The sequence below is a fragment of the Sceloporus undulatus genome, chromosome 5 (assembly GCF_019175285.1).
Source record: "Sceloporus undulatus isolate JIND9_A2432 ecotype Alabama chromosome 5, SceUnd_v1.1, whole genome shotgun sequence".
Taxonomy (NCBI): Eukaryota; Metazoa; Chordata; class Lepidosauria; order Squamata; family Phrynosomatidae; genus Sceloporus; species Sceloporus undulatus.
In genome coordinates, this window is record NC_056526.1 from 147,864,223 (window position 1) to 147,891,228 (window position 27,006).

The 27,006-nt window shown below is 38.5% G+C and overlaps 1 protein-coding gene across 1 annotated transcript in view; it reads left to right on the forward strand.

Moving 5' to 3' along the window:
- The first annotated feature begins 1,434 nt into the window (after window positions 1–1,434).
- Window positions 1,435–27,006, forward strand: part of ZNF827 (zinc finger protein 827) — a 115,763-nt gene continuing 90,191 nt past the window's right edge. The window contains exons 1-4 of the mRNA XM_042469675.1: window positions 1,435–1,521; window positions 4,984–6,016; window positions 22,862–23,034; window positions 24,987–25,470. Of these exons, the coding sequence (XP_042325609.1) occupies window positions 1,435–1,521; window positions 4,984–6,016; window positions 22,862–23,034; window positions 24,987–25,470 (1,777 nt within the window). The remainder of the gene's footprint in view (window positions 1,522–4,983; window positions 6,017–22,861; window positions 23,035–24,986; window positions 25,471–27,006) is intronic.

Consider the following 27,006-nt stretch of genomic DNA (forward strand, 5'->3'; position numbering starts at 1 on the left):
CCACTTGGCCCCTTAATTAGTTTCATTCTGGCACCAAGTGAAAATTTGACTTTTTGTTAAAGCCTTTGAGCTTAATAATTCAATCCAAATCAGTTTATATACTTGGTTTTAGATTCAACTTTCTAAATCATTCTGTTGTTTGATATGGTTTTAGAATTACCACTTATTTATTTATTTTTAAAACTGCTTAAATTGATTTTATTGTAAGCTGCCCAGAGCTCTTATAATATATGGTGAAATATAAATATCTTAACTAAGACCTGAAACAGATGGGCCCCAAAAAGTGGTGTACAGCCATGCTGGAACCATTTGCATCAGGGCTGCGGCAACTGCATGCACTCAGCCCTGATTTGAGCTGCTGCCGTGGTCCTGAACAGGGCCACGAGAAAGTTGTCCGCTCCTTTTTGGCCCCATTCCTCCTGGATGATGCAGCTTTCACGCAGCTTCCAGCTGCCTTTGGGACTTGTGTCGTCTGAACGCTACACCCTGAACACGGATGGCCGGAATCTGCATCATTTGGCCCATGTTTTTCAGGCCTCAGTCAGTCAGTCACAGCCTATTCCCATAATTGTTCACTGGTCCTTTTAACAGGAGGTGTCTGGGCTTAAATGTGGTACTTTCTGCATGGTAAGCATATACTCTGCTCCTGAGCTATGGTCCTTCACTCTTCTCTGCCTATGCCTTATCCATAGAATCATAGAGTTGGATGAAACCACAAGGGCCCTCCAGTCCAACCCTGTGCTGTACAGGAAGACAAAATTAAAGCACTCCTGACAAATGACGGTTCAGTTTCTGTTTAAACCCCTCCCCAGAGAAGGAGACCCCACCACACTCTGAAATGGCATATTCCACTGTCGAACAGCTCTTACTGTCAGAAGCTTCTTACTAAAGTTTTGGAAGAGGTAAAATAATTTTAGGTGAAATATTTTTTCCTGTAGTAGGAGGTTTTCTTCTTGAGGACTAATCTCATATGCCACTATTCCCATATTTTTCAGTGGCTTCTGATTGCTTCAGTTTGTAATCTTGAATTAGGGAAATTTTAACATATTTTTAAAAATGACTTACTGTTACAGTGTTTCTGTGGCTAAAAATGAAACCCATCAGTGTTGACTGGTTCATGCACTTGAAATATTGCTAAACAAATCTATTTCGAGTTGCAGGAACTAACTGAATTTGTATAAGCTAAACTGCATTTGATTGAGCCAAAGGTTTCAGTCCAGAAAGAGAAAAGGGACATTTCGTGTGCTCCTCATTTATTATAGGTCATCATTATGCATTATGGCATTGGTGTCAAATTAGTAAAGATTTTTATGAAAATGTGGTTGGGGGGGGGTGACACAAGAACATGGTAAATATATATAATTAACATGTGTAATTAGTATGTGTCATTAGAATCAGACAAATAAAATGCATGGGAGTCTATCTTTTACAAACATGAGGAGAAGCAGGATTGCTAACCCTTACCTTGGTACAGTACTAATTCAGGGTGCCTACCACTACCAGGGCTTAAATACCCTAAAGGTTAGCTATCCTGTCTGGTGATCTGGTACTCCTGTCTGATCTTGGAAGCTAAGGAGTCAGCCCTTGTTAGGCTTTGGTGGGATACTGCCAATAAATACCAACTGCTGTAGGCTATATTTCAGAAGAAGGAATCGGCAAAAAACCCCTCTGAGTATTGCTTGCTTTAAAAAACCCTATGAAATTCATGATGTTACCAAAAGTCTACAGGCAACTTGAAAGAATATGCATGCACACAAACCACTACCAGTTCTGCTAATTTAATGTCAGGCAAAAGTAAAGGTTGTCCATAGTTTCAACTTTATCTCAAATAATTTTGTACTTTTGGATTACCCAAATGGCTCTTTCAAAGAACCTCCACTTTTAAATTAATGTGCTATTTTTTCACAGCAGTTAACAGGCACATACCACTGATGTGCTGATTCTGCAATGTGCCCACATATACATTGCAGAAACAGATTTGCATAAAATTTGCTTTGTTGTTGTTAATTATGATGTCTGCCTTCAGATCATTTCTGACTTAAGGCAACCTTAAGATGAATATCATGGGGCTTCCTTGGCAAGATTTGTTCAGGTGAAGTTTGCTTCATTTATTATATAAACCCAACATCCATGTGGTTTGATTTTTTTCCCCTTAAGTGTTTTTGGTGATGCGTTGTAATATGGCATTTCTGTGACTTTTTTATGCTGCGGGACATTCACTTCCCATAGAAATACAGTGCTGTAGATCTCAGTGTTGTGGGGAAGTCTGTTGGTTAGATATCAGCTATAGTAGTGCTACCCAAAGTGTTGGTCTGTGTATCAGTGGTGGTCTGTTCCATAGATGGGACCCATGGGAGTTAAAGTACTGTAGTATGAAGCAGATATAATTGTGTTGTGTAGATGCACCCCTATTTACAGTGTTATGAAGTGTTAGAAACATGCAAACCAGTTTGATTTCAATTAGCTTAGATTCCTCCAATACTGTATAGGCATAGGCTGCTTATGTAATATAATTAGGCAGATGTCTAATTTGATATACCTGTGAATTTGTTTTGTTTTTCACTCAGAGTAAACTTGAAAAAGAACTGAAGACTTAAACTAGTTATTAATTCAGCAGTAGTTGGTTTTTCTTTTTTCTTTTCTTTTGTGCTTGGTAGAAGTAGATATTTGCTCAAGGAATAATTCAATTTGAGTGTATCTTACTTTAAATAATTTGGAAGTCTGTCCAGTCACCTTACCAGAATTCGATATTTTTAGCCACTTCATTTACTATACTGTATAAACCCAACAGCCATGTGATTAGATTTTTTTCCCCTTAAATGTTTTTCATGATACATTGTAATATGGCATTTCTGTGACTCTTTTTTTAGGCTGCGGGACATTCACTTCTCAAAGCAATCATCCTAAGAAAGATATCTGGCAAGAAGGGATAGCATCCATTTAATTTTAACATTGCTATTGTTCTTGACTACATTTTGATTGGCCAGCCTGATGCACAAAAAAAATTCTTTGGTCATATCTGTGTCTCTCTGAATGCCTATTGTGAGCAAGAGCAATCCAGGGTCACTGCCCTTTAAACACTGCCAGTCAGATCTCGGGAGAGAGAAGACATGTTAGAACTGTAAGTGATGAGAAAATGTGGTTAAGGAAGCAAACAGTTTTCAATTGAAAAATTATAATTCCACTCAAAATGTTCTTCATTTTTACTTTTTACTTTAAAGTACCATCTTATGACAGAGCTGTTCTCTTTCTGGCTGCAAAAAGACATGGCTGGCATTTTTGTTTTGTTTCTAGAAGGGAAATAGTCACAAGTATTAGTTCTTTACAGGTGTTTCATAATGCAAGACTGGACTCCTAAAATGTGTGATGGCTTGAAAAAATGCCACATATATATGTAAGTAAAGTACGTTCATATTTATAAGGATGCACTGACCTACACTCAACACTGAATATTGCATTAGATGGGGGTGGGGGTGAGGTGCAAGGAAAGCTGCTGGACTACAAACTCCATCAGCCCCGTTGTCATGCACTGCTGCCATTCTGCAGAATTAATGAAGTTTGATACCTCTTTAACTGCCGTGGCTCAATGCTATGGTATCCAGGGATTTGTAGTTTGTGTGGTACTAGAGCTCTCTGACAGAGAAGGCTAAATGTCCCACAAAACAAGAAATCTCAATATCTCATAGCATTAAGTCCTGGCAGTTAAAGTGGTGTCAAACTCCATTATTTCTGTAGTGCAGATGCAGCCTTGGTTGTTAACGAGTTGTACTTTAGCAACATGGGAGAAGAGAGGCTGCATATTTCTAGCCTTAGCATTAGATGGTCTGCCTGTCCTTCTCAGAAGTTATCTGAAGAGTAAGGCTGGCTCAAGACATTTTGCTGCCTGAAGTGGACGAGAATCCCTCCCAACCCCCATTCCATAAAAAAACTAGACTGTCTGTGGATCTTACTTGATGAAGCAGCCTTTTCCACTGCACTCAGAGCATGGAAATAATATTTTGAAAACTAACACGTTAAGTGTTAAGTTTCCAGTGTGTTCACATTGCATGATTCAGAGAGAGTAATCTGTTATATTACTTGTTAGTAGCATGCTAGTTACCTTAGTCATTGAGGAGTCGGGGGGGGGGATGTTCCTTCTTATTTTAATAATACAAATGTTTGTTCCTCCTCCCCCCAACTTTTAATCAAGAGTCTTGCCCTCTTAAACAAGGATCCTTTTAAGCAACAGGAGGATGCACTGTAAAATTATTCCATCTTCAGCACAGGAAGTATGGCTGGCTGATAGCTACACACTTCTTGGAGTAGCTAAGCTGTGTGATATGAAGCGCTGGTTCAGGAAGTATAGGGTAGGCACACACAACTGTGCTTTCCTGACACATACCCTGACCCCAAGCATCTTCACTACTTGAAGGAACTGCCTTTTTCTGCATAATAATTGGACTGGCCTACTTAATTGCAGAAGAGGATGTGGCAGGAAGGGTACAATTTATGAAAAGCTTTGGTCTACATTCAGAACCCAGTCCTGGGCTCTTTGGAGCCTATTATTGCAGGCAACTATTTCAATATGAATGGTTATAGTACTTCATGACCCTTATAAAAACACACCAGTATTCTGACAGAAATATATTAATATTTTCAGTATCTCAGCCCCATTGGATTTACTATTTTAAATATGATCACCAAATAAATGGATAGGTGTGATATATGTAAATATATTGTAAATACATATATTGTTGTTCTGCATCCCATGTATAAATGGTTATATCAAAATGCTAAAGGATAATTCCTCTTTTTTAGTCGATGTTGCATATGTTATGATTTCCCTAGAATTTTATTACTGTATATATTATTAACACTTTTTAAAATTTTACCAAACTAATGTTTGTGGGGAAAAATATTCTTAATTTAATATGTCATAATTTGACATATTTTTGGCCTCACATTTTACCGTCTGTATAATTTTCACAGAATTTGAAGTGACAGTGCTTCCTTTCATTCTCCACAGATGGTACTAGACAGGAAGAAGCTGAAGGTGAACTTAGTGAGGAGGACCATTGGTTTGGAAACTCCTCAGAAACCCCATCAGAAGCATCTTATGGAGAAGTCCAGGAGAACTTCAAATTATCCTTTGAGGACAGGATCCAAGAACAGTCCACATCTCCAGACACTTCTTTGGGAAGTGCAACTCCTAGCAGCAATACATTGGAGCTGGCAACTGTGGAGAATGAGGCTGTACGGGATGTGTTACAGAACAAAGAACACCTTTCTCCTGGTGTGTCATCTGTATGTGAAGATGACACTCCTGGTCCAAATAAACCACTGAGTAGTAACTTAAGACGTCTGCTGGAGGCTGGTTCTCTCAAGCTAGACACTAGTATCAGAGTTAACGGCAGGGTTGAGTCCCCTGTAAATCTTGGCTCAAATATTGACTTTTCTCCGCCTACCCACCATGCTCAGCAGCTAAGTGTCCTTGCTAGAAAGCTGGCTGAAAAACAGGAGCAAAATGACCAATACAGCGCAAGTAACCGGTTTATATGGAATCAAGGCAAATGGTTGCCTAATTCAACTTCCCCTTGCAGTTTGTCTCCAGACTCAGCAATCCTAAAACTTAAAGCAGCAGCCAATGCAGTCCTTCAGGACAAGTCACTTTCTCGAACTGAAGATCCAATAAGGTTTGAAACCTTTTCTTCCCCATTTAGTTCACAGTCTGCAAGCTCTACCTTAGCTGCATTATCAAAGAAAGTCAGCGAAAGAAGCATGACTCCTGGGCAGGACCACCCACCGCCAGCTAGCTCTTTCCTTTCTCTTGCCTCAATGACTTCTTCAGCAGCTTTGCTCAAGGAGGTCGCTGCCAGAGCGGCAGGCAGTCTTTTGGCTGAGAAGAAAAAGTCACTGGTTGCAGAGGATCCCCTACAGCTTTCAGACATGAAGCAAGAGAAAGCAACTCCACCGCAGTCTTTGGAATTATTGTTACTTCCAGCCCCTAAAGGTAGAACTTCTAAAACCACTAACCCAGGTATGGGTTGCTGTTTTGCTGAAGATTTTTACCCACCTTCAGTTCTGAATTATTCACATATATTAAGACAACTCAACAGAAGTTAGTTAAAATACCTTATGCAATAGGCTAATATCCACATTTTCCCCAAGATGGAAAGGAAATTTGGGGGGAGGGACCCCAAAGCAATTAGACTAGGATTCATCTTTCTCACTGTGTTGTCATCATAAATACAATTTTTATAGGACTTCTTGCCTTAACTGAATATACTATTTGAGTTTGCTGATTACATTTTTATCTTGTCTTTCCTCATGCCATTTTATCATTGGCAGCAAAATGTAAGTTAGATTATGCTGAATGAGAATTTCTTGGTTGTTTGTTGAGTGATCATTTGAACCAGGTGCAGCACTGTTAATTTTGATCCAGATTTTCTATTAAAATACCAATTTATTTCATGAACAATTTACAGAAAACTGGCCACACTCAACAAAGTGCCACATATAGAGTCCAAACTGTTTGCTTTGCTTGTTATCTTTATATCCTGCTTTTTCCTCTGATGAGTTCTGAGCAACTCATTTTCCAGTTGGTCTCCCACCCAAGCTGCTTACAGTGTCAGACCTGTTGAACTTCAGTAGTACACCTACATGCTGTTCCTTTAAACCAGGGATGAGCAACCTGGTGTCCTCCAGATGTTTTGAATTAAAATTCCCAGGATCAACCCTAGGAAGCATGGGTAATGGTCAGGGATTATAATAGTTGTATGCAACACAAGGATAGTCACCAGGAATTTATTCCTATTTTAGGCTATAGCTACTGTCATGCTCCTCTGACCAATACTTTTCCATCCAGCTTCTTCACCTGTGTAATTGGATTCCATAAACTCTTGTCTGACTTGCCTCCCACTAGCTCTCTCTGTGTTGCATTAGATCTCACCCAGTAATTGCATTACTGTTTTCATACCTCCTTTTTTGATCTGTTTCTCTGCCTCTAGTCTGCATAGATGTGGATTTTTTATTTCTATTTAATGTATACTCTGCTTTTTTAACTCTGACACTATCAAAGAGGTCAGTGAGTATGTTGTGCTATTGCTAAAATCTGCGGGGCATGCTTTCTACAGCTGCATCTACACTGCAGAAGTAATACAATTTGGGACTGTTTTAACTGCCATGGCTCAGTGCTGTGAAATTCTGGGATTTGTAGTTCCCAGTATATAGCCTTCGCTGTCAGAGAGCTCTGGTGCCACAACAAGCTACAAATCCCAGGATTCCATGGAATGGAGCTATGACAGTTAAAGCAATGTGAAACTGCTTTAATTATGCAGTGTGGCAGCAGCCTATGGGGAAGAACTACTGGCCTGAAACCTACTGCTGGTCTCAACTGGAGTAAACCCATTGATTTAATGTGATTTACCTGGATTCAATGGGCCTGCTCTGGTTGTAACTAAGCCATAGAGTCCAGGTCTGTGTTAGCCACAGCAATCCTAAGAGGCCAGTGGTTATGAAGAGAGGTACACAGCAACATCCTTGTGGATGCTTCCTTTACTAGGATAAATGGATTATCCAGTCAATGATGTTTATCACACTATACTCTTATAGTGCTACTATTCCACTTTGACTGCTCTAGCTGCCTCCTGTTGCATTCTGGTGCAGTTTAAGGAGGGGTATTTAGTTCTCTGCTGAGAATTCTAAATACCCCTCCTTAAAATCTTCAATACCAACAGGAGGCAGCTAGAGCAGTCAAAGTGGAATAGTAGCACTATAAGAGTATAGTGTGATAAACACCAATGAAAGTATTCCTTCTGGTCTCCATTCTGTTGGACACCAGGTTTCCGAAAGATGTGCTTTCTGTATCTAAAAACAAAAGGTGACAATGAAGGTTTACTGAGTCAGCCCGTTGCACAACTCAGCAAGCAATGTTACCACAATCCAGGTTTCTAAATCCCGAGATGCTAATTTGCATATTTTTGATAATTTATACAGGCCAGTCATACCTGTTATACTTTGAGCTTCTTTTGTCTGCTTTTAGTAACACAAAAAGTTAGAGAAGAAAAGCATAGAGCATTCTGGGAGAAGCTGGATATCAGTGATGGTGCTTGGTTTATACATTTCAGGGCCTGGGTTCATTCCCTGGCATTTGCATAGAGGATTGGGAAAGACTCTGAAACCCAGGAAAGACACTGATACTACCAGTCAGTATAAGGTAGTTTCCTGTGTTCCAGTCAATTTTAAGCCGTCATTTCCTCGTGGTAGAATTGAGTACTGTCTCTTCTGTTACACTTGCCTTTTACGGTTGGGGAGAGAGGTGATTTAATGTCTCTTGTTTTTGCTACTCTAACAGTAAATGGCTTCTTTGTGTATCAGCACAGTACATTTTTTTGGCCACTGTTTTAATAGCACTTTTGAGAACCTTCTCTCTGGCCTTTATAATTCTTCATGGAAATAGTTGGGGGCCAAAGTAGATATGACACATGTATGATCTTTCCAGATTTTGTTCTGTTAACAGCAGCCCAGGGAAGTTTGAGCAGCCTTGGGGCAAAGTCTAGGGTAAGGGTGACAAAGGTGTGCCTATGTGGCACCAACCTGTTTTGGCAACACCCTACCGACACTCCTCCAAGTTGCTTGCATAGCTTTCCCAAAAGCAAAGGAAGGAGGTTTTTTTTAGCGGGTGGAATGCCCTCCAAGTGTAATTTGTTACCACTGGAAGCTTCTGGAAATGAAGTGACTTCTGATCACTTCTATGTCATGTTGATGGCTGATTTCTGGTCAGTTTTTGGGTTGCTGTGTGTCGTGGTGGTGGAACACGAGGGCAAAACATGGTCTGTGCTCCTTCTGAGTTGCTAAATGCCCACCTCTTGTGTAAGGGATTGGAAGAATAATTCTTCTTTTCCCAAGAAAATGTCTCTGAAGTTGTTGTTTGTATTCTTTTCAGCACCTTCAGAGAGGTGGAATTGTTTGTAGTTGTGGTACTGTGTGATAGATTCCTAGTCTTCTTCTGTCCAAATGCTGCTCACTGTGACTGCATCCACACTGCAAAAATAATCCAGTTTGACACCACTTTAACAGCCATGGTTCAGTGCTATGGAATTCTGGGAATTATAATTTTGGGAGACATGTCACCTTCCCTGGAAGAGCTTTGGTACCAAAACAAACTACAATTCCCAGAATCCCATAGCATTGAACCATGGCAGTTAAAGTGGTGCCAAACTGGATTGTTTCTGCAGTGTGGATGCAGCCAAAGGCAGCTTTCCTTACAGATAATTCATTGCAGTCATGCCCATCAAATGGATAGAATTCTAGAAGTGGAAGCAAACTTGCTTGTTATTTAGCAATGGAAATACTGACTGCACATTTCGCCTCATAACTTTGGAACTATAAAAACTAGAAATTCATTTTCTAAAAGAAGAGAGGGAGGGGGAGAGTGTGGGGAAGGGGGAAAAGGAAGAAAAAATTATTTTCCGTCTACTCAGTGACCTAAATGAGCATCATGTGGCCTTCCTTGATTTTGAACAAAGTCCAGCTATCCACATTTTATGGCCACTCTATCAGCAAGCTGCCTGTTACTATCAGAACTGTAGGCCTGCAGCATCTGGCCCACCTCCTTTGCAAATGCCACTTCCAGTCCCTTTCTTCTTTGCAGCTCTGTAGGTAGTTTTTCCAGCTGACTCAAAAACCATGTGACATTTCTCCTCTCAGCCCCTATTCCTGGTCAGTTGTTTGAAATCAATCAGCAAAAGGCAAGGTTCCCAGTTGTGTGAGAGAGAACCTCTGTGTGTTTGTTTGCTTTTGACTCCATTTGTATTTTCAGCTGAACATGTGGAAGTCAGGGATAGGGATAGAAAGTGCAGCTCCTTTCTCACTACTTGTGCCAACAATATCTACACTCCAGATAACTGCTTAGGGTTTAAGTACAGTTGGCCATCCATATCCATGGATTATGCACTACAGATTCAACCATCCATGGCTTGCAAATATTGTGCCCTCCCCCAAGCAAACTTTGATTTTGCCATTTTATATAAGGAGCACCATTTTATTATGCCATTGTAAATAATAGAACTTGGGCATCCATTGGTTTTGGAATCCTAGGACCAAACCCTAGCACCAAGGGCCCACTGTATGGTGACAAAGCTGGATCGGTCTGTCAGATCCAATGCTTGTTGCTGCATTCTGACTTGCAGATTGGTTGTCTACTACAGATACTTAAAAGGAGACCTTGGTCCAAAACACACTGCAGAAATAATCCAGTTTGAGATTGCTTTAACTCTCCTGGCTCAATGCTAGGGAATTCTGGGAACTGTAGTTTTGTGAGACATTTAGCCTTCTCTGTCAGAGAGCTCTGATGCCATAATAAACTACATTTCCCAGGATTCCCTAGCGCTGAGCCAGGGCAGTTAAAGTGGTCTCAAACTGGATTATTTCTGCAGTATGTTTTGGACCATTGATAACCCTCAGAGACCATTCTCAGCTGTTGCAGTCTGGATGAATATGACCCTATATAAAAGACAATGAAAAAAAAAACTTTTCTAGTTAGTGTCCATGGGATCTATTTATCTGCGCACTTATCTATTTGCTCCAATCGTTATCTTTTGGCCAACAGGTAATAATGCAGGCAAAATAGATTAAACATTGAAGATGAGGAGAAGAAATATATAGAAATAGGTAATTGCCTTCATAGTGTATGGGCCTCATAATTTTGTTTCCGTGGAAATATTGTTTTAGTTCACATGTCATGAATATTTAACGTTGAACTCTTTAATATCACTCTCATGGAATGTTTAATGTGAACATAGTTTAAAGATCCATTCTGAAAAGGGAGAAAGTTTCAGAAATCATCATCACGATGCATTACTGAATGAAATCTCCAATTTATATAAGAAGAAAATCTTTTCACAATATGCAGCGTGGGCAGCTCATATGTTGGCTCTGCCACAGTAAATTTACTAGTAATTTCAACTCTCTTTTGATATTAGCAAGTAATAATGTTAAAAGAAAACAGTCCTGTGCAAATCTGGCAGAGAACATTTAGAAAGTTACTTTTTTGGATTGCAACTTGCAGGATTCCCCAGCCAGCTTGGTCATTAAGGATTCAGAGTTGTATTCCGAAGAAGTAACTTTTCAGAGCACTGACAAAAATAATATAGTGTCCTTCAGTGTGATCTTAATCTCATTTATGACATCAATGGGCTAAAGTGACTATTAACCCATTGAATCAATGAAACTGAGGACTTGTCTACACCAGCGGGAGAAACCCATACTCATCCTGTAGCAGCTGCAAACCAGGCATACGATGTTCCTCAGGACTCTCAGGCAATGCGGAGCTTTTCTCCAAAAATATGGAGAAAAAGGAATGGCCTTTTACCTCTCATTCACCTGGAAAATCTTGATCAGTGGTGAGGACACAGTCATGTGGCTAGGAATATTCAACACTGTGGAACATGTGATGATTTTAGGGCTGCCCTTTTCTTACAGGTAACTCTAATCTCACCATGGTGAGTGTAGTGTTATTGGAGTTGCTATGGACCAGAAAATTGTGCAGCAGCTAGGGGTTGAGTATGGGGTTTCCTCCCAGTATAGACAAGCCCTTAGATAGGTTTTGACTTAGCAAGTAATCATTGATTCAGTGGTGCTAACAATTCCATTTAGCCCGATGTACATTTTAATTATTTCTTTCCCTGTAAGATGATTTGTGCATCATTGTTCAGAAAAATGGGATAAGAATAATTTTTAAAAACCCAAACTAAATATGGGAAGAGACAAACAAGGTATAACTTACTTGTAGGAATCCTTTTTGAACTGCAAACATTAGTTGGAACAACCTTGTGCCTTTCCAAAAGAAGTTACTCTCTTTTGTACAAGTTGTTCACTCCTTTCATATGTTACTTGTGGCAAAGAGAAAACAGCACACAGAGCAAACGCAACATTGTTGTTTTAGTTACGCCCTCAAGGTTTACCTCCAGCATTTCACAGATAAAAATTGGGTTACTTGTTTTGGGTTTTTTACATTTTATTTAATATTCTTGCAATATACAGTACAATAAAATACATAATATTTTTCTTTGTAAATGTATATATTCTTTGCATTCTAACATAACTAAATATCTTTACCATACCACCTCAAGTGCTCCCCTTCTCCAGAGCCTTTTTCATCCTTATACTCCATCCAAAATTTTAATTCATCTTGCGAAGGTAATTTTCCATCTTCTTTTCTTAATACTTTTTCAATAATTTTTTTCCATATATCATCAAAATCATTTCTTTACCACAATCCTTTTTTACTTTCAATTTACATGTTAATTTATCATTAATCACTAATTTCCATACTTCTGTATACCAGTCCTCCAATTCTGCATTTATTTTCGTTTTCCAACATTTTGCTATAATAAATCTTGCTGCTGAGAGCAAATTTGTTACCAATTTTTCTCTCTTTTTTCCATTCCACAGTAATATATAATGATAATAAATCTATACTTGGTTTTCTATCTATTTTTATATTGACAATATTTTCTATTTCTAATATCACATTTTCCCAAAATGTTTGTACATATTTACACTGGCACCACATATGCATATATGACCCTACTTCATGACAACCTCCCCAACAGTTTTTTGACTTATTCTTATCTATATTATGTAGTCGCATTGGTGTCAAATACCATTTCCAAATCAATTTATAATAATTTTCTTTAACCGTATCGATTATTTTTTCAAGTGTCTTTGTTCCCAAATTTTATTCCATTCCTTTTCACATACTTTACATCCTAATTATTCTTCAAAATTGGGATACTTGTGACCTAGCAACATAAGAGTGTGGTTAAATTGACAAAAGATATAATGAGGAAGACAAACCAGAGAGTCTGGAAGCAGTTTGCTTTTGCCAGAGCCTGCTGGGAAGGAGAAGGTTCCATTCCTTTCTCTTTTCTTCCTTTGCTCAGTTAATTGAGTTCAAACTATTTGAACTCAGTTTGCAGCAATTGAAATAAGATGAGAAAAGGGAACATGGTAGGAGAGAGACACATTGGGACATTTCAAAAGCAGGTGGAAAGTGGAATAACAGAGGATAAATCAGGCATGTTGCTGCAGAATTGGGATGGTTGGAGGGTATGAAGGTTGCATTTTCCTTCTGTCCCTCTTCTTGCTGTCCCTGCATTTTCATAAACAATGGGGCCAGGCCTGGGAAGAGCCACACTAAATATGTAACCCTATTATTATTATCTTGACTGGAGTTTGTGCATTCAGATGAATAACACATGATGGAATCTCACATAATTCTGAATCCCATGTAATTCCAAAATCCACAGATTTTCTGTGTTTTAAACAATTTAGGAAGCCCAAATAAAGATTAAATCTAATTTAAAATGCATATATCTGGTGTTCCGTTTGGAGTATTCTTCATGGATTTGAAATGTCATTGTATATATTTGTTTAGCTGTTAGTCATGAAAATAATTAGTTAAATGATAATGAGATGATCACAAACCTGAAAACTTTTCATTTCCCCATTTTAGGGGTGGGGTGTTAGTTTAAGTACATGGTGCCTTGCATACATTTATATCTGCAGAATAGGTGTACTGCTTGCAGAAAGAGGTCACTGTTATACATCTTTTGAGTGGAATAACATTCTAAGAAATTGAGCTTAGATGCTGATTGGTATTTGCTATGAAAATAAATCTAACATGCTCCTTTGATTCTTGCCCTAACCATGCTTTTATGACACTCAAAACATAATATATTTCATTTTATGAAGTTTTAAATGTTATTTTTGTAGGCCTCTGTATAAGCATGAGCCTGGTCCACCTGTCAATAAGATAAATGTGACTTCTCTTAAATATATTATCAGTGTTTCTTATGTACTGTAAATGGAAAGAGTGACTACAGTGTTGTCTAATCTGTAATGAGTTACCCTTTTACCATGGTTGGTACTTATCCTTATATACTGTCAGGACTGCTTTCATACCTTTTAGTAGCATCAAGAGAGGAAGCATGACTGATTTAACACTTCCTCTCCATCTGCTTGGAGCTCTGTGGATATTGAGTAAAGTACAGAAGCATAAACTGAGACACATGTTAGTAATAGTTTTTTTTGCTGTTCAGGTTGAGTCTTCCTTATCTGGAATACCAAAATCCAAAATATTCCAAAAACTAAAATTGTCCACATGAGTGGCTGAGATAGTGACACCTTTCCTTTCTGACAGTTCAGTTTACACAAACTTTGTTCTACGCACAAAATTATTTAAAATATTTTATATAAAATTACCTTCAGGCTAGGTGCAGAAGGTGTATACGAATTTCTTGTTTAGTTTTGTGTTCCATCTCCAAGATTATGTATGTTCAAATATTCCAGAATCGAAAAAACTCCAAAATCTCAAACAATTCTGGTTCCAAGCATTTCAGATTATGGAGACTTAGAAGCAACATACCCTGAAATGAAAAAGAAAAAGTTTCAGTAAGTCATGACAAAATTATGACCTTCATGGCACCCTGTATATCCATAAGCAGGTAGATTGACATTATTATAATGGTTTTACCTCACTTTCCTTTCATAGGTTGTCTGTCACTAGACACTTTTCTCTTTACCTTCACAAGTTAAGCACGTATGTTGAGTGAGGCTGTTATAGTCATGATCTCGGTAGCAGCTCAGGATAATAAGACAGAACTTCAGTCATGGTGGCAGGAAAGTTCTATACTGTACTTACAGAACTTTTCCTATGAAAAGGGTAGGCTTTTGGAAAATTCAGGCAACTAGTATTTCCATAACCTATGTTATAAAATCTGTCCAGTGTTAAGTGTTAAGCTTCACTTATTTGGGGGCAAGTTTCATTAATATACTTAGAAAAACCTCCAAGGAAAACTCACCTTGCATAGTTCTAAAAGAGGCTGAATGTTCAGAAGTAAGCCATTTCCCAGAATGGTCTTAGGGACCCTCTTAAAGCTGAAGATGTTACTACTATGAATGCCTTATTATAGAAAAGCTTTCTGTTTGGTGAGTCCTCTCCTCTGTTTGGGGTAAAATACAATTTGTCTGCAGTTTGTGCTTCCTTTGTGTTTCACTAAGTCAATGTTTACATAATCATAGGTCTGATTATTTCAACAACTTTTGAATATGTACAAGCATAAATATTGTACCACTTTTTCTGGTGAGTGTAGTGACCCCTTTGGACACACTACCTTTTTACAATTAAACTGAAGAAAAGGTGCAATATATCTTGTCGAACTCTTCTTTCCTAGCTAGAAGTTGGACAGAATTATCCATTGACAGGCATATTGCATTTCTCTGGCATTTACAGTATTTGCTTATGATGAAAGAAGTCTTTTCATTATATTTAGAAACCAGAAATAATGAATAGGAAGAGTTGCCAGCCTCTATATGATCAATTACCTTTCTATTATCTGAAAACTTCTGGTGTAGATCCTTTCTAAAGAAGATGGTTAGAATAAAATACCTAAACATATTGGCTCAATTTCTTTAAAATGTAAATTGTGGTTTATGTGGCCAGTTGTACATGTTTTGTTGCAAGCCCCAGTGAGTTTCATGGAACTGGCTCCAACTCTAACCTTGAGCAGTGTGCTCTAGATTGTAGTTTGAATTAGAGCAGGTTCGCCATCTTGGTTAATTCTGACTAAAACCAAGAGCACATTCACCTCCACAAGGATATAGAACCCACCAGCTGCCAGTGGCCCCAGGTCAGTCAGTGTACATACAATTGTAGTCTTAGCTTGCTTAGTATTTTAAAAAGTACTGTTACAATACTATGATGTTAGAAAGGAAGTAGAGAATGACCTCCAGTCGGAATCTTCTTCCATTTCTTTCTTCAACAGTCATGAAATTGTGAAAGACTAGAACTCTATGATAATTGCCATTTTTAATCCTAAAGTCATCTCTTTGGGAGTAAGGCCATTGAACAAAGTAGTTTTCTTTCTAGGTATGCATACATAGGATTTGATCTTTTGGGAGGTGGTTTTCAGATTGAGCCTGGATGTTGCTTATAATATCTCTATTACACTTTTTCCAATTTCCAGTTATATTTGTATCTTAATTATCAATTCCTAAACATGTCACTCTTAGTTGTTGATAGATAAAACATGATTAAAGGGAAATACAGGAATTTATTTAAGAAAAAATTGCAGTGAATAAGAGAGCTAAATTGCAAAGGTGAAGAACAGACAAGGGAAGAATGGTTCTCAGTAAAGGCAATAGTGTTGAAATAAAGGCTTAAAAGTGGGGAGAAATGTTAACCTAATAAATAAATAGTCAATAAATTGTCATCGAATAGTAACAGAAGCAGAGCTTGGAATTAACCTGTAAACATAATTGGTTAAATCATTAATTCCCCAGAATTTTCTAGCTATTTCTCCTAACTCACTGGATTCCCCAATTAACACCTTAATTAAAAACATGCTTTAGTGGTATTAGTCAGTAGTATTAGTTTAAATTTGTTAGAGTGGATGCCTTTTCCACTGTCAGCTTCAGAAAAATGAGAAGGCCTACTGCCTCGGAAGTATTAGGCCTGGAGGATATGCATCATCATATGCCTCTTTTGTTAAGAAGGATAGAACGATAAAAAGAGCTTTCTGGAGTACAGAGCAGCAGAAGAAACAATAATTAAAGAATGGGGAAAAGTCAGTCTTGGAATGGAATATGGGATGGGGAAATGATTGAAAGGCTCTTAAAAATGCAGGGCTCTTTCTGAATGTTAGATCTTTTATGACTGAAAGGAAAGTGTCTTCCCTCCCCCACAGACCTATATGGAAGAAAAGTATTTGGCATTTATATGGCCACTCTGGGTGGGTTGTGACTTTCTTCTGTAACCTCTCTGTTGATGATATTCTGGATAGGCTTTTGTTGTGTATTTCGATAAAATATGCAATCTTGTATAATAAATATTATTTGGGTGAACTGCAGTGAATACCATTAAACATATCCAGGGCTAGTAGCCCTGATGGCCATATAGTAAAGTACAGTACCATCCAAACTCTTTATTGGGCCAACCAACATGCACATTATACATGTTACAAGCTTTCAAAACTCCACTGGCTTCTTCAAGCAAAGGTGTTGAATATGATCCTGGAAAAAGAATTTTTTTTTATGATGATGTTAGTCATAGCCCTGCATTTGGTCAAAATGTTGTGGTGGCTGAGTTCAGTTACGGAAGAGTATTTATGCAGGTGGGCCCTCATTGTAATCTTGCTCACAGGTGCTTGGATAACAAAGTGAAAAGTTCTTCTTAGACTCATCCTCCATTTCCTCTGTGTTGGCTTCTCCTTCCCTCCCACCTCAGTCTACTTCATCAGATGCACGGAGACTTATGCAGCTGATGAAGTATATTCAGGTCCAAAACACACTGAAGAAATAATCCAGTTTGAGACCGCTTTTACCTAGGAAGCAGGATGGTGTGCAGTACCAGTCTTGAGGGCAAGAGGGGAGAGGGCAGACAAGTCTATTCTCTCATACCTTGTTACCGTTCTCCATCCCTCATGACACGCTAGCTGCAGTGGTTGCATTTTGTCTAATGATAGGACCAGACGTGTCCAGGAGACAGGTTTACTGTTCTGCCATTTTTCTCTTCAGTGAAAAAGTAAGAAATCTAGTTATGGCTTCTGATGGTAAGTGATAGAGAAACACACAAGAAATGAGATGGAACTTTTGACAGCCTGCTTTCTTTCTTGTTTGCTTTCTCCATCTATCCATATTTGACAGGAACAGTCCTGAGTGCTGTATATACTCATGTATAAGTCTAGAAATTTTAGACAAAAATTTGGCTCAAAAAACTGGGTTGACTTATTGACAAGCCAATATAAATACTGTACTTTAACTCTTATTAAAAAGAAAGAAAGAAAGAAATTATGCCTTCCTCGGAGTAGAGTGATGAAAGGCAAAAACTTAGTCTATACTGGGATCATCTCAAAGAAGTAAAATATTTTATATTTTACTGTTGTCAACCGCCCGGATTGGTTTGCCATAGGGCGGTATATAAATAAATATTATTATTATTATTATTATTATTATTATTATTATTATTACAGAGCATTTCTACTTTCTCTGCTGCAGTGCCACCTCTGATCTTTTTGAATGCCTGGGTAGGAAAATGGCGGTAGCGGCAGCTCTTGCCCTCAAAGGAGTACCTGGAGGCATTGGGCTTTGGAGGATTTCATTAAGACATTTGTTTATGTTTGTCAGCTTTTTTGGGTTAAAATCAGGCAAAGTTATAACATTGAAGTTAAATGCTATAATCACTGCTAACTGAGGCCCTGTACAGACTGGCACAAAGCACCGGCCTGTGGGTGGAGTCAGGGCTCAGCATCCTCATGTTGGATGCCCTAACTCTGCCCCCTGGATGCCATTTTGGTGTGCAGTTGTCCAGACTGTGCACATCATCATGATGCACCTCCGGCGCTGCAACCACATGATGCAGCATCGAGGGGGTGTCATAAAGCCACGCTGCCGCGACTATGCTTTTTGTGGCTCCTTTTTGCACTCTCCAGAGGCCGGATTGGAGCTGCAGCTATGGCGACCCTTGGAGGGCACAAAAAGGAGTTGCTTTTTGTGGCTCCTTTTTGCACTCTCCAGAGGCTGGATTGGGGCCGCAGCGTGAGGTCACTGTGGCCTCTATCTGGCCAGTAAAGGGGCGGCTGCAGACCACCGCTTTGGGGCGGTCTGTATCACCCCATAGTCTCCATTTTCTTTGCTTTGTTTTTTCATCCTTTTTAACGTGCACATTTTCTTAGCCTCACCTGTGCCGGGTTGCCTCCCACACACATTGCACAGCCATGATGTAATGTAATTCCCACTTCATCCATCCAGCCTTTAGGATGAACACAAACAATTATGCCTAGTGGGATCCTGTAAGTTCTTTGGCATCTTTTTTCACTGCATCATCCTTTGTTACATGCTCCTACATTTCCCCTCCCCCCCGACATATCCATGGGTCATATAAAAATCCATAATTTTGGCCCCAAGACCCTCAACTTATACATGAGGTCGACTTATATAGTGGTCCCTTCCCCCCACGTAAAGGGAATTCTGTGTACGCTCGAGCCCCATTAGAATGAATGGGGCTCGAACACATGACAGCACACGTCAGCACAGAGCACACGCACCATGGGCTTGCACGTCATTATCCCTTCCGGGACGAGCAGAGCCTTCTTCTGGCGCAGCTTTCAGCATATGCTGAAAGCATTGTAGTTGGGTATATAGAGTAATCCTCTGTTGTCCCACTTTTTCAGCTGCTTTTAAAATGTCACAGTTGTTCTCTCTTTCTCCCATTTCCTCCTCAGTCCTCAGCTTACTTTTATTCATGCAATTAACTCAGTCAGAGGAGAGGGAAAAGCAGAATTTTGCCCTTTCTTTTAGCCAGGCTTTTCTAACTTGTGTGTGCTTCCTCATTAATGACTTGTGTAATTTGACCATACTCTGATGTTGTTCGGCTACATGTGTCCCGGTTTTCACCTGTCAAATGTTGGGGGTGCCTACACATAAACTTCAAATATATGTTCTCCTTTCTCACTTATTAGGCTATTCGGCAGGGCTGTTTGAGTCTTAAATTGTACCAATGTGCCATATATTTGAAGCTGAATGTATCCGATGAAATCTATGGCCTTTTTTTAAAAAAAATAAATAACTTTTAGTCCAGTCTGAAAGTTTCAAATATTAGAAAACAGATTTAGCAACATCTCTAATTATTTGCCCCCTTGCTTTATGCTGTAGCTGCTTCCCTCACCCTCAGTAAAACAAATAAATTAAATAAGGAAATATATACATATTGGCTTTAATTTGTATATCTTACGCAGGTTTCTGAATTCACCAATTTATACTTGGTTGAAGAATGTATTTATTTGGAATGCACATGACCTTTCAAATAAGACTTAAGCAATGTCATATCTGCGTCCTTTACAAGGTGCTATATAAAAGGAAATTAAGAAATCATGCAGGTTTCTTTCACTACATTCCTCTTCATAAGAAATACTGATATTTGAATTCTTAAAGCTAGGAAACAGCTGATGAATATGTTATGGTGTGAACTGCAGTATTCTGGCAGTAATTTTTAAATCTCACGAGAAATATGCCATGGACTTGTGATTTTGAAAATAATGAGATATGATTTCAATAGTTATAGAAATATGCATTGTTTCTGTGGTAACACTGTAAACTTTTTCGTAAGAGCACTAGAAATTTGAATGTAGTGTCACACAGCTGATGGTGTCAACTCAGTATTCTGAATTGTCTCTTACTCTAAACAGCGAAGAGTTAGCCTAATGATTATCCCATAAAATGATGCATTTTAACAGGTTCCATCTTTACCTTCCTTTGGTAACATTTGCTTCAGTAGCCAGATAGACACATTTATAAAAAGCATATTTTAAAGCTCTGTTTTAGACATAATAATGCTAGCTAACTATAGTTTAGGGTTACACGAATGAGGCTGGGTAGACCTGGGGTTCATGTAATCTCCCCCCCCCCCTCTTCTGATAGAACTGTGAGGAAAAGTGTGGAAGTTTTTTTTTGCTTTCATCTCTCAGTAACAAAGGCTTAATATGGCATTTCAACTTGAGAACTTGTAATGAATTTAATCATGATTACTAGAAAGCAGCCAGTGTCAAAACATGGTTTTCAGAGCTGGCTTGTTTCCATTAACCATAATTAAAATTACTATAGACTTGCATTCAGATGACATATTAAATTGTGGTTTATCTGAAGAGGAAGCTTTTAATTTCTTCATAAATACTGGAAGACAAGGGAGAGTGGAAGGTATATGAGTTAAAGTTTTACTGTGGCTTGTCCTTGTAACGCTAAACCATGATTTCACATTATCTGCAAACCAGCTGAATTTATGAGGAGATAAAAAACTGGTTAAAAGCACATCTTTTGATGCAGTTGACTCAATTCAGAGCAAAGGTGATACCATTCTGGTTACAAGAATAAACATCCATACTCTTGGACTAGTGCATCCCACCCTTTTTAGTATGTGATAGGAGAAAATCTAAAGCTTTCCATCATGGTATGTGACCATTTACATATTGTTTGTATTAACTGTATCTAGTAAACAAGTCAGGATACTAGTAAGCCAGAATAAAATTACAGTTGAACCTCCATATCCATAGATCCTACATCCATGGGTTCTACCATCTACAGTTTGAAAATACAGTGGATCCTTGGTATCTGCTGGGGTATGGTTTCAAGACCCGCTGTGGATACCAAAATCTGGATGGTCAGGTCTCATAAATACTATGCATAGTAAAATGGTGTCCCTTATATAAAATGGCAAAATCAAGGTTTGCTTTTTGGAATTCATTTTTTAAAAAAATATTTTCCAATTGTGGATGTTTGAATCCATGGATAATGAATCTGTGGATATGAAATGCCATCTGTATCTTAAAAAATCCCCAAAACAAACCATGATTTTGCCATTTTATGTAAAAGACACCACTATATACAACGGGACACGAGGGTCCATGGATTTTGGTAACCACAGAGGGTTCTGGAATCAAACCCCAGCAGGTACCAAGGGCTCATTGTAATATCTAAGTATAGTTGCTAAAAAAAAAGCAGTTCCCTGTTAATTAAGTGGAAATCTGTAATTTATTACAAACCATGACTAGACGCTTTACCTTTCTTCCTATCACATGTCTAATAATCATCTGCAGAAGAAGATTATAGTCTATATTCTGTTACACCCCTACTCCTCCTTCAAAAGAGTTGGGTTTAGAAGTTTTCTTCTGCCAGCTGAAGAATCATTTTGCCAACAGAGCTGCTTCCACTGAATGATGAAAACCTTTGGTTCCTTCCAACTTTTGTTCATGAATCAGGAACAAAAATTTGTAGAGGGAAACATCAGGGAAAAAAACTGTTCCCCTTTAGCAAGCAACATCAAATTGAAATTGCTTAATTAAGTTGTACTGAAATCAGTGTTTTTCAAGTTAACTTTAACTGACTGCCAATGCTGGAAGCAGATTCTTGGACTGTGCTGCCTTTGGCTCAAATTAAGCCCTTAGATTTAATGTGCTGACAAAACTAAGAAATAGTTCTGAAATAAAAATTAAATGATGATGACCCTAGCAAAGCCTCTGTATCTGAAGTGACAGCAGTGGACTTTTTGAGCCAGTACAAAACTAACAAGGACTCTGAAATTTTCAGGATTGGGAAATGGAGTGTTTAAACAATACACAAATTAACATGGAAATCACTCCTTTTTACCCAGGGTCACACAGTACACACACACACATACACACACACACACCACTCTCTTCCATGCCAGCATTCTCTAAAGATACCAGCCACAGATACTGGCAAAATGTCAGAAATAAACTCTTCTAGAACATGGCCACATAGCTCGAAAAAAAAAACCACAAAACTATGGATGCCGGCCATGAAAGCCTTCAACTTCACGGAGTGTATGTTGTCTGGTAATAACTGCAGCATAGTTCTTTTTAAAAAAAAGATCTGTGGTATATGCTGTACTTAAATACTTTTTTCCCTTGCCAAATTTCAGCTACTAAAGTGAAAGAAAGTTAGAGTTGAATACTTCATCTGTATTACATAGGTCAAGAGGAGGGGAATTAGTCACAGGATTGCATTTTCTAGGCTAGGTAAAGCACAGTAGCATCCTCTGCTGGTTGTCAAAAGTACAATTGGGATACTGTCCTGTAATCTTCATCATCACTTGCAGGATGACCATAGGATCCCCATGTCTAATTTCACATACCAAATGTTCTGTAGCCAAAGAGATGCATGAGAACTTGAAAGAAAAACTTTTTGTAAGTGTCTCTTCAGGAGTACAATTTAAAACCTTCATTTAGAAAGGTACAGTAAAACCTGCCCTACAGAACTTAATAAAGTTTTATATTCTTTCTTTTTTTTAATGACTCTTTATTCTAAGCCTCAGAAGAAGAAGGTGGCAAACCTTTCCAGTGTCCAATATGTGGCCTGGTGATAAAAAGGAAGAGTTACTGGAAGAGACACATGGTGATTCATACAGGCTTGAAAAGTCATCAGTGCCCTTTGTGTCCATTTCGCTGTGCACGCAAGGACAATCTCAAATCACATATGAAGGTAAGGTCAATGGATCCTGGCAATGTAGAGCTCTATTCCATAAGACTGTTGTCAGGGGTTTAATATGCAAGGCTAATAAAATTCAGCTTAAAAAACCCCCTCACTGGTAGAACCATTCTTGTGAATTCTTTTTGCTTGGGTGGTGACAGCAATAGTCTTATTGTTATCTGGAACAAATAGTTGTTCATTTTTGGTTACCATCCAGTGAACCCATTTGCCTGCAAGCAAGGGACTATACACATACAACTAAGCACTGTAATTTTTTCCCCGGCAGGTCCATTGTGGCATGTGGTTTCAATGTCCCAATAAATATCAAAAAGACAAAGGAGGCTTTGCTTGATCAATGTCTTTTGGCCTAATTTGGGAGGGGAGGCAGATTTCTGGATTGTGAAGTGTTTGATTTATTTTGATAAGGACTGTGAGATTTACTAGCTAGACTTTGGAGGGAAAGTTGTATACTAAGAATGAAATAATTATTAACCAAGGAATTTGTTTTGGAATTTAAAACTGAACAGCACTCTCATTCTATCCACAAATCCCATTCATGGTTATTTCATACTTCTTTCATTTCAGCTGTATAATTTGAGGGGTGTGTGTGTGTGCTATCTTTTTGGTTGTACTTTTGTTAAACAATTGAGAATCACAATTCCATACCAGGGTACTGTAAATGGCTCAGATATCTGATCGGTCAGAAGATAGAAATCTGCCTTTTGCCCTGTCTTGGTCTATTCAGTGCACACTTCTGCCTATTTACAATACCATGCTGTGTGGAGAAGGCAATGTGATTTAACATAATGCAAAGTGAGGGCAGATATGATGAAGGTACACTGTTTCAGAGTTTGGCTCTGGAACATCGTTGTAGCTTGACTAAAAACTGATTCTCAGAAACTCATATTTTTTGTACATGCAAGCCATATCCTGCAAGGGACAACAAAAATTTCCAGTATAACCATGCAGCCACATTTTAGAGGGAAAAACAAAATAATACGCTTCCTAACACACTTAAAATCCACCTATTCTGACCCAGTGCCCTCCACATACAGTAGACCACAGCTCCTGTCATTCGTAGCCAGCATAGCAAAGACACAAAGTTGAGGAAGGCTGCTTTAAACCACGAGCAAGCTAGTAACAATAATAGAGCTTTTCTATCACATCTGATATTCTTGACTACCTAACAAAAATGCCAACTCTGTGTTTTCTCTGCTTCTTTATGCTTACTTCTAAATGTACCATTTTGAATTACAGATGTCACTAACTGGACATTTTCCACACTCTAGTCAGCAGCTCAGAATAATTAGACACAAAAATGCTTTTAGATGCCATCCACACTGCAGAAATAATCCATTTTGACATCACTTTAACTGCCGTGACTCAGTACTGTGGAATTCTGAGAATTTTGCTCTGGCACCAGAGCTCTCTGACAGAAGGTTAAATATCTCACAAAACTACAATCCCCAGAATCCCATAGTCTTGCCATGGCAGTTTAAATGGTGTCACTGCATTATTTCTGCAGTGTGGATGCAACCTAAGATCAATAGACTTTCCTCCCAAGTAAATGTGCTAAGGTTTTGTGTTCACAGCAGAGTATTAAGACTAGGAGAGCTGGTTCATGGCACAAAAATATATAAATCTTTCTGAAAATTGTTGCTTCTGGAACTAAGTTGGGCAGCATTGTGCTTTTTAGTTTGCTATTGAATAATTCTGTGACTTTTAAATAGTGACCTCTGAACAAAAATCTATATAGTAAAATATTCATCATGAAATTCTTGCATATATATAGAGAGAGCCAATTTAAGCTTGCAATACCAACTTCCCTTGTTAAGGTTACTAATAGTGTCAAATGAGAAACAGAAGCCCACATAAAGACAGAGAAGAAAGACAACAATAGAATATAATATTTTCCCCCTTTAAATATGTATTACTATTAGTAATTTCTTTACATACTTATTCAGGTTCACCAACACCAGGACCGAGGAGAAACATTTCAGTGCCAGCTATGTCCGTTTACTTCCTCTCGCCACTTCAGCCTGAAACTCCACATGCGTTGCCATCAGCACTTCTTGAGGACAGAAGCCAAAGTGAAGGAAGAGGTCCCAGAAATGGATGTCAAGGTGTCACCGCTGCTAAACGACAACTCCAGATTGGGGCAGCAGGAAGACAGGGGGACTGAACAGGCAGGGGCTGCTGCAACAGCCTCAAAAACACCTGAGGCAGTTGGGCAGTCAGGAAGTACCATTCCTGCTCTGCTGGTGAAGGAAGAGCCCAAAGATGACAATGCCTCCACCCCATCCTATCCTCTCAGTGTTATTGACAGAATCACCACCAACAATACTAAGTTAAAAGACTCCATTGACTTTGTGACCAATACAACGTCAGCACTTTTCAGCCAGGATATCTCTGTCAAGATGGCTTCAGATTTTCTCATGAAACTCTCAGGTAGGGATGGATGCTGTTCATTTCTGATCTGTGCCATTTTCTCATTTTTAAACACTCATTCTATTCTGATCCATTTAAAATATCTTCTTAATGTCTGTGTTTAAACATACCTATCGAGCATATAGGCAGGGATGCAGTGGCTTAGTGGTTAAGACGCCAATTCTGATGATGGTTGGCAGTTCGGGGACCAAGTCCTGTCACTAGTATCTATTTTATTGTTTGTATGTACAGCACTGCAAATCTACAGCGCTATATAAATAAAGCATAATAATAATAATAGTCCCAACTTCTGCCAACCTAGCAGTATGAAAGAATACAGATACAAGTAGATAAATAGTTACCACTTTGGTGGAAAGGTAACAGCATTCGGTGCAGTCGTGCTGGACACATGACCACCAGATCAGTCCTCTGACAATGCTGGCTCTTCGGCTTAGTAACAGAAATGAGCACTGCCCCTACAGTCGGTTACGACTAGACATTCATGTCAAGGGACTGCCTTTACCTTTACCTTTATAGAGCATATTAAATGTTATGTGTTTAAAAGAATATTTTCATTTGTTTTTACTGCTGATAACTATATCACAACCTTCAGTGAAGTACAAAATCCAGGGAATAGCTAAGATTCATCTAAGAAGTGTAGATCAGATCATTTTGTACAGGAATTTGTGAAGTAATTTAAAAACAGACTACAATTCTTCCTCTTCCCTAAATCTTCTCATGTTTGTGCCCCTGTTGTGTGATTTGAATATAACTGCTTCATATCCACGTTTACACTGATAATGTAATAATGTAACCCACCACCAAGTGAAGCCTCTGAAATATATAGACATTTATTGTGGCATATTTTTTTTGTCCGCTTCATTGTGTATTTAGTCCATAGTTAGCATTTATGCTAGAAAAATACTGCCGTCCTTTACACCAGGGATGGATCATTTTGCCAGGGCCAAATTCTCTCATTGTCAGCATTCAATATAGTCTGCACCAGGCTTAGAAATGGCAAAATATGTGGGTAAAAAATGGGGGGAGGGAATCATGATTGCATGTTTATTTCCAATTTTGATTTTTTTAAATTTTGGGCAGAATAGAGGGTTAAGGAACCCAAACCATTTTAAGCCCCCATCCTGGCACACATTGCCCATCTCTGCTGTACTCACTTACCTTAATAAACCTTTGAGTAGGCTCCAAAGATTACACTGTAAATATGTCTTTAAGTTGTTACAAAAGCTGCATCTTTAGAAGTAACTATGATAAATGGTCCCAGTGTCTGGAATTGAGCGTTTAAAAGGACATCTGAATTTGCTATCAATTGATTATTATTATTATTATTATTATTATTATTATTATTATTATTATTAGTTTTATTTATACCCCGCCTTTCCATATGATCAAGGCGGCTTACAACAGAGTCTCAGAATACAAAGCAAAACAATGCACAGGAAAAAATAATGCAATACCATACAATGCCAACAATATAAAAATACAGTACATAATACATAATACAATACAGAAAAAAAAAACAGTATAATACAAAGCAGA